The sequence below is a fragment of the Lactuca virosa genome, chromosome 4, assembly GCF_052849685.1.
Source record: "Lactuca virosa cultivar CGN04683 chromosome 4, Lactuca_virosa_CGN04683_v6, whole genome shotgun sequence".
NCBI lineage: Eukaryota > Viridiplantae > Streptophyta > Magnoliopsida > Asterales > Asteraceae > Lactuca > Lactuca virosa.
In genome coordinates, this window is record NC_136429.1 from 409,539,108 (window position 1) to 409,548,622 (window position 9,515).

At 30.7% G+C, this 9,515-nt stretch overlaps 1 protein-coding gene across 1 annotated transcript; it reads left to right on the plus strand.

Moving 5' to 3' along the window:
- Positions 1 to 3,601: 3,601 nt before the first annotated feature.
- LOC145108900 (putative ubiquitin-conjugating enzyme E2 16) lies at positions 3,602 to 5,750 on the plus strand. The gene is made up of 6 exons (XM_079045983.1): positions 3,602 to 3,720; positions 3,894 to 3,997; positions 4,265 to 4,367; positions 4,479 to 4,542; positions 4,646 to 4,734; positions 5,451 to 5,750. The coding sequence occupies exons 1-6, from the start codon at positions 3,691 to 3,693 to the stop codon at positions 5,544 to 5,546; spliced, it is 486 nt and encodes a 161-aa protein (XP_078902109.1). The 5' UTR covers positions 3,602 to 3,690; the 3' UTR covers positions 5,547 to 5,750.
- The last annotated feature ends 3,765 nt before the right edge of the window (positions 5,751 to 9,515 follow it).

The window sequence follows — 9,515 nt, forward strand, 5'->3', positions numbered from 1 at the left end:
TTTTGATTCGACTGTTGAAGTTCCTTTCCCTCATCCAAAAGTTGATCGTGAGCTTATCGACTTTTATCTGAAGTATGGTCGACCGCAGTACTTGACATGGTGCGCACAGAAGATAGTTACTGTCAAGGTACTAAAACCTTCGCCTGCTGGGAAGTTCATAAATGTTAATTTCAAAATCACACGAGGATCAGCAAACTCGGTGTCGATTATTTCCCTGGCAGATCTTCCGAATTTAAATCCTCATGACTGGATCCTATTGTTTAACATTCTGCTCACCAATCCGAAAGAATATGAGCCGATACTGGATCATTTGAAGAGGATGTTGGCCTCTTACATCCATGAGGTTGCTGCTATGGATCAGGAGATAGCGAAAGTGATGAACAAGAAACCGACTGTCAAGCCAACACCGAAACCAGGAGATGTGAACAAAATGAAGATGGGCCAAATCGATTCTACACATCTTACTGTGATGTTCACAAGAGGCGAAAACAATCGTTTTATGTTCGCTCTTGCTGATAAACATTTGTTCTCAACTGACTGCTTTGAGTACATTATCGATATTATCCATCGGTGCAAGCAGAATTCAGAAGAAGACAAGAAGAACTTCACGGACATGCTTTGGTGGTACATTACGTTTCGTCATCACCTATTGGCCATCATACCGAAGGTGTTCAAGACAATCAAGAAGTCTTCTACAGCTCAACCGAAGGGAGCTTTCGGCTCCATTGACGTAAAGGGGGAGATTGTTGAGTCTTGTTATGTTGCGTCATGGGCTTATGTTTTGTATCCGGATTGGGCATGTCCATCCGTGATTATCTAGTAGGGTTTTACTATAAATAATGCATGCATGTATGCATTAGAAAACAGTCGTGATTATCATTAATTATTGTTTTGTAACCCTAAGCACCTCTACAGTCGAAGTTCTTAATCGATCTCTTCTGAGGTGTTGAAGTTTTAATCATACGACATATTTAAAGCCATTCTTGTGTTCATAATTACGTTCTTAATTGTTTACCTACATAGAATCTATCGATCCTAATAGAACTTTGTTCTAACACAAGGTAACTTGTCCTCAAGTTGAAAGACCTCAAGTTCAAAGGCCCACAAAAATTAATGTTAACAAAAGGAGAGGAACAATAGGGGAAGAAATGGAGCAAAATCGGTTGGTGAAGGAACTAAATGAGGAATCAGTTGGTTAGGGAGATAAAGGAGTTTAGGGAGATAGAGGAGTAAGAACAGTTGGTGAAGGAAAGTAAACAAAGAGAAAGATGGTAAGGGTAAACGAAAACAATCTGATAGAATTATCAAGATGAAACTTGCTAAGAGGGTTAAGGGAAAGGATGGTAAAGGATATGATCATGCAAACCCAATGGACATTGAGTAGGATATGTCTTTATGTCTTTGATGTGTTTGTTATATTTGGATTTGATGTGCTTGTTATATTTAGACATTGAGTAGGATATGTCTTTGATGTGCTTGTTATATTTGGATTTGTAAGTTGATGTAGTCTTTATGTTTGGTGTGCAATGCTTTGGATTTGTTCAAGTTATTTTCTATGTTTGAGAGACATTTGTAATGTTTGTTTCTTTGAGAAACATTTGTATTATTTATGGTTTGTAATAGTTTATATGTTTTTATTTAATGAACATGCATGGTTAATGTTAGTTTATACTTTAAGGTAACATGTGGTCAATACTTTAATGGAACATATGGTCCTTCTACTTTACTATACACATGTGATCATTAAGCTTGTTATATAGCAACGTATTCTCAACATCCATAACCATACATGGTAAGCATCCATAACTATACATGGTAAACAAAATTACATAAGTATTCAGTGGATCGTTTAAGACAATCACATTAAGGGTAAAATAGGAAAACATCCATGGTAAACACAATTACATAAGCATTCATGGTAAACATCCATGCTAACACAATTACATTACAACTTCTTCATAAAAAAAACCCCAATTTAATTTTATTACACCTTATACATAATTAACCCCTAAAAGAAAACCCAAGTACAAATTAGGTACAACTTCAACTTAAACACTTGTGATTCCAACTTCTTCTTCGGCCTAATTAGTGAAGTTATAATCATAACTTCACTGTTGCACTTTACTTCATCTACCCAAGCTATAAATCTTGAACGGGCTCCCTGAAGTTGGTATTATGTGCCTCAATTTAGTAAATGTTACAGAAACTAGGGTTTAAATGTGAAAATGACAAAATACAGTTTACCTTGTTTGGACATGCGTAAAATGGCCTTCCTTGATTACTACTAGCCCTTGATGTTCGTATAATTGCAGAACTTCCACAACCACATTCCATATTTTTGATTTTCTTAAGTGACAGACGGCAGTTGATGAAGGAGAAAACAAAGTGAGATAGTGAAAGAAGCAAGTACACATCCTTTTTACAGATTTCAGTAGGCCGAAAAGACAAAAATACCCCCACCGTGCAAGGCACGTGGGGTTCACTAACACTACTGTTGCCTTTTTCTTCGTCCTTTGCAATACACTAATAACGGATTATCTGGAAGTCAAAACATTTGGACATATATGAAGAAGGAAAATTTTAGATACAAAATGTGTGATTTAAGTTTACATACAAAATGCCTGATTTCATCAGGTCTTTTTTCATTAATAATTTCAATATTGTCATTAACACGGGTCTTTTCCATTCATCTATATATCTTGCAAAAATAAATAAATAAATAAAAATAAATAAATACAGAGAAACCTGAATATAAAAACTAAGATATATATATATATATATATATATATATATATATATATATATATATATATATATATATATATATATGCTTCATACTGTCCCACTAACAATTCATCCAAGCTTCATAACGAAGTGGAGCAGAACCACCATCATCGCGAGCAATCCCACCATCGTGCCACCCATGGCCAGACTAACAACTTGAAACTTCTTTTCATGGTCATCCGGTTTGTGTTGGAGACTGATGTGGTCGACCCTACAGACAATGAAGTCTTGACCTAGCTGCTCCTTCAAACGCTGCATCTCACTTTATTTCTCTGCAATTTTCTCGCCACAATCACAGAATATGGAATAGATGTCAGTCTCGTTGTGACACTCACGTGAATTTAAGGAGTCGGGGGAAGGTGGTGGAGCTGACATGGTGGATGATTAAGGGTTTCTTGTCGGATGTATGTTTGGCTTAAAATGGTAACGAGGTATTTGGTTTGTTTTGATTAAAACCCCACATGAGGTTATCGAGTATTAATATGCCCACCACAACCGATGATTACTTGGGCTCTAAGGGTGGTTGGGGGGGTTGTTGAAAGTAAATGCCTCTAATTAATCCATGCAGATGTGGCATTGAGTGGACTCAATAATGAATCTGTCTTGACTCATAAGCTTAGTTGGCACGAGGTGGGGTTACCTTCTAAAATAGGTAAAGGTACCTTTTAAAACGATAAAACATAACTTTGTTCCCTTAAAATGCAAAAAATAACCATGAGGTACCTTTTAAACCAATATATCAAACATAAATATTATTGGACTAAAGTCACAATAATCCAATAAAATAAAATATACATAAAATATACGGTATAAAATAGATAGAAGGAAAAAGCATGTTGGATTCCTCCGGTCTACACCTACAAAGGCAGTGTGCCCTTCCCCATATCTCCGCCATTCTCCGCCGCTATGACCGGTTCCTCCGTTTCCTCTCGCAAGGTATCTCCTCCTCCCTCTCTATGTATACATCTCTATTACTATTCGTATGTATACATACATATACCTTTGTCTATACGCCTTGATTAATTTTTCAAACACTTCGATTTCGATTGATTGCGTGTATATCTGTTGATTATCATCATCTTTTGAGTAGTTTGATGTCGATTGATTAGGTTCTAAGCAAAATTGCTACCAACAGACTTCAAAAAGAGCTGACGGAGTGGCAGATCAATCCTCCCTCTGGATTTACACACAAAGTCACCGACAATCTTCAACGGTTTCTCAAATTTTCATTCTCAAATTCTGTTTATTTCGTTCTGTCTATTTCCAATTTCACCGTTTTCCCCAATTACAATTTCTCAAAAAGAGATCAAAGAGAATACTGATCTCCCTCTTCTGAGATTAAATCACTTCAGTCCTTTCCAATCTAGGGTTTTCTGAAATTCAGATACTCCAAATTTTATGACGCCTCATACAATTCGTGAAAATTCTGAATGAATCGTAATATTTTTTTTTTATTTTTTTTTACATTCGTTGTTTACAGGTGGGTGATTGAAGTGTATGGAGCTCAAGGAACTATCTATGCTAATGAAAAATACCAACTCCAAGTTGATTTTCCCGAGAATTATCCCATGGAAGCACCTCAGGTGGATAAACATTAAACAATGAATTCAATTTCTATATTCTAAGTATCTTTATCATCAATTCATCATACCTTTTCAATTCTTGCTCATAATCTGTTTGATGAAATGACTCAGGTGATATTTTTGCATCCTGCTCCTCTTCATCCTCACATCTACAGCAATGGCCATATTTGTTTAGGTATGTAAACTTTCATAAGCTCTTCTTTTTCTATATTCTTGAAAAGTTTATATTTTTATTTTTGAATTATAAATATTTTTTTATCGGTTTATTTATTTTGTAGATATTCTATATGATTCATGGTCACCAGCCATGACTGTTGGTTCTATCTGCATCAGCATTCTGTCAATGCTTTCAAGTTCACCAGCCAAGGTTTCATTCTCTCTTAAAATTTATTTATTTATTATAATTTATTTCATGTTACTTTCATTTTTTTTTCTACTTTCAGTTTTTATTTTTCATATTAAGACATTGTACTTTGAAAATTTACTTAATTGGGTAGATTTTCTAAAGTAGAATGATTTAATTGGAATATTTTTGTTTTTTATTTAATGCTAAAAAGACAAAAGTCCAAAAAACCCTTCACTCATGACAATATTATTTTGTAATGTATAAATAGATTTGATTTTAAAACTTGCTAAATAAGGAAATATTACAATTTCCTTGAACATCTTGAAATAGAAAAATGATATGCTATAGTGAATTGTACTGAACGCCTGTTTCTTTTGTTTTTTCGAATGAACTATTTGACTGTGAGTAAATGACCATTTTACCCTTTCTATTCAAAAACAAATACAAACATTACCCAATTATCACGTCCCATTTGAAAAGAAACAAACACTGAATTTTCAAATTATGCTTTTGTATGTATACACAAAGTTTGTTTCTCTTTTACGTATAAACTCTCTGAATGTGAGTAAATGACTATTTTACCCTTCTGTTTAAAAAATTTACAAACAAACCTAATTAGCACACCCCCCAATGCAATATGGGGAAATCCTAAGTCATTCTTTCAAATTACATTATACGATGTATACGCAAAGTTTGTTTAACATGAGTAAATGACCATTTTACCCTTGTGGTTGCAGGAACGCCCTGAAGATAATGATCGCTATGTGAAGAACTGTAGAAATGGTAGATCTCCTAAAGAGACTAGATGGTGGTTCCATGATGATAAAGTTTAAAAAAAGAAAATGAAATTGCTTTTTATTTAAGCATTAAAAAATGGAGAACAAACAATGTGCAACTCGCAAGTCTCATATTTGTATAAAAAAGAGCAAATTTTCTTGTTTGTTTGCTCAAAAAATTGTAAGGATTTGAATGAATTATGTTTCTTAAACGGTTTATATATCTAACTCTTCAATACAACAAACCAAGTATCTTATCAATTTGTTGTTCAAATATTGTCTTAAATGATGACTTTAGTTTGATTTGGTTCACATATGATAAAAAAAAATTGACTTTTTTTTTTATAATTGTAACATAATTTACTCTCATTACCGATATTCACAACCTTTTTTTTAATAACATACTTACATTATGTTACGAATATATTTGCTATTATGTGTTGTATGTTGTTATTATCAGTAAAAAAATAAAAAAATAAAACAATTAAAAAAAACATTAATATATGTTATGGGTTATGTGTTGTATGTTGTTATTATCAGTAAAAAAAAATAAAAAAAAAACATTAATATATGTTGTTATGGATTAGGAAATGAAAGTAGATTGCTATTATGGGAAAAAATAAAGTATGTTGCCTATATTAGTAAAAAGAATAAAGTTTGTTGCTATTTCTTGCTACTTACCATTTATATATATAATATTTGCGTAAATGTTGTGTATATGATGTTTTGAATGGTTTATCCTTGTTTTGGTTGGAAAAATATTAGTTTGAATAAATACATATATAAAAATAATTAATATATTGAGAATGAGATTTAGTTGGATGTTATAGAGGTTGAAAGTGTGTAAGTTATTATGATCATTGGCAACGAGGAAACATTATTTGTTTGTGAAAAGCGTATATAGAGAGAGAAAGATAAGGACCAATTTTGTAAAAGGTGGAAGTTATGTGTCAAATATGTAAAAAGAGAATGTGAAGTCAGTATACTATATTTATATTCATGTTACAAATATATTTCCCCAATAACTAAACTATTTTCAAATTTCTTCGATAACTAAACTATTATCGCACCATGAGAGTTTATTTCCTTGATAACTAAACTATCTCAAATGAGAGTTTATTTTTGAGCTTATTAGTATTTGTTTTATGTTTTTTTATCACTTGTTACTGTTGAAGCTAAGTGTATTTTTTTGTTTTTTTATATCGACCATTCAATAAATATTAAGCAGTCAATATACTTTTATCTTTAGTATGTTTAACCTCTTCGTCTTCTAATCATATTTCTTTTTACCCTTAATTATATTCTAGTTTTAAATAATTTTAATTTATTTACTAATTAATTATTTCTATCAAATATTTAATTATTTCTATCAAATATTTAATGACATATTACATAAGAAATATAAATTTATAACGATTATATAATATTTTCAATTTTTTTAACTATGTAGTATTAGTTTTTTTTTTGTATTTTACATTTATAAAATAAAAACCCGGTATATAATTATTTCCATTTCCATTTGTTTGTGGCATTCAAAGTCTATAAAATATAAGGTGTGTTTAAAAAGCAACTAATAAATGGAGGGGATTTTATAAAACATTTTAATTAGATAACGATAGATTATGTAAAATTAAAGAAAAACTATTGAGAGAAGTTAACTATTGGAGAGGTCATTTAATTATAGGTTAAAGCTAATGAAATGATGATGTGACAATAATTTTAAGTGATAGTATATGTTAACCTTTGAAGATGTTCATGGGAGGTTTTTAAAAGCTTATTACTATTAACTTTTTATATTAACCACTCAAAACTATTTGAGTAAACAACTTTTTGCTTTTTATATATTGAGTGGTCAATATACTATCATATTTGTACAATTAACTCCCTTCTACTTTAAACATATTTCGTTTTATAATTATTAGATAATATTTTCAATATTTTTATTTTATTTTTATAACTAAAACATAACAATTTTTCATATTTTATGTATATAAATAAAAACATGATATACTTGTATTTTCTATTTTCATATTAAGATATGATTTGTGCTTAAAAATGATTAATTAAACAAGAGGTTTATAAAATATTTTAGATAAATAAGCTTAACCATTGGGGATACCATTTATTTATAAGTCAAAATTAAATGTATGATGATGTGACAATAACTTTAAATCATAGCATATCTTAACCATTGGAGATGCTCTTAGTGACAGTGATACATAACTTTAAACCATAGCATATCTTAACCATTGGAGATGCTCTTAGTGACAGTGATACATATATACGTTAAAATGCGTTTTAGGGACAATCAAGAAAGTACAAAAAAGTCTAATGACTAATTGTTATCAATCACAATGTGATTTCTCCTTTTCTTGATAGTTTATAAAAGTGAAAAAACCTAAAAGGTTAATATTATATTTTTGATGAACCATTTAAACTGTTCAAATGGCACCAGTGAAGTGAAGTGAAAAATGGTTATAAAAAATGAGTTCCTGTCAAAACGCATTGACGACCTTCTATGATCTGTTGAACAGGTAAACTGAAGAGCTAATGTCATAAAGAGATAAGAAACTATTTAAATTGCTAAAATTGAACAACACAATGACCAATTTAAACAACATTCACAACCACCGATCATCACCTTTCACCACCACCATTGTCCATCACTAGGGATGTTCATTTGGATGGATCAATCCGATCTGATCAAGTCAAGTGAATCCAAATTGATTTCGGTTTTTAAAACATAAATCTAAATAGTCCAAACTAAATTCAAATCTGATCCGATCCAATCAAATTACAATTCGGTTGGATCAATTTTTATAATTCGTTTTCAAAAATTGGAATATTTTTTTAAAACCACATATAATTAGAATATTACCCAACTCTATAAAGAAACAAACAAATAACTTAGTTGTGGTTTAAAGTTTATAAACAACTACTAAAAAAATACATTAAACGTTAATATTTTATAGTCATTTTTTTTTGAAAGAAAATACATAATAAGGTTTTTTATTAAGTGAAACTTTTTAAATCTACTTGAAAATAATAATAATAATAATAATAATAATAATAATAATAATAATAATAATAATAATAAATAATTATAGATATATATAAAAAATTAAATAAATAATAAATTGTTATTCGGTTTTTTTAGAGTATTCGGTTCTTATTTTACAAACCAAAACCAATCCGAAATCCAAAGTAATAATTCAGTACTATAGAAAACAGATCAAAAAATCTGAATATCCGAAACAAATAGTCATCCAAATTATCCAATTGGACAATTCAGTTTTATCCAATTAATAAACAACACTACCCATCATCATTCATCACCACCAAATCTAAAAAAAGGAAATTTTCAACTTAGATGGACAATGTTCACCATATTATTATTAGAAAACGAGGATTGCTTTGATTTTGAGAAGTGATTCGTACACAACAATTTTTTACATACACAACAAATTATGTTTTATACAGTTGTACAATACAATACTTTATATAACAACCCGTTTTTTTTCAAGTCAATAAAAGACAAACCCTTTAAATAAAATTCGAGTTTTGTTGATTTTGTTAAGATCATAAGGGTTAAATATGATTTAAATTATATAAATGATGTTTCTATATAAGTATTTTTATGTTTGGAATAAAATGCACTTAAAATTCAAAAAATTTCCCTTTGGAACTGAGAACTTTCATACCGAAAACCCTTTTCGGCCGAAAACCCTCGGACCACAAACCCCACCGACCGAAAACTCCCCTCGGACCGGAAACCCTCTCGATATATATATTTTCACCCGAAAATATAAGTCATTTCTCACTTTTTAAACCGAAAACACACTCATTTTGCTCTCAAGTATCATCCAAGAATCTTCAAATCTTCAAGCAAAATCCTTCAAATCTTCATAATTTCACCAAGAACACCAAGAACAATCTTCAAATCTTCAAGCTTATCGAAAACCACCTGGACTAAGAACTCACTCAGACCGAGAACCCCCTTAAGAACGAGAACTTGGTTCTCGGTTG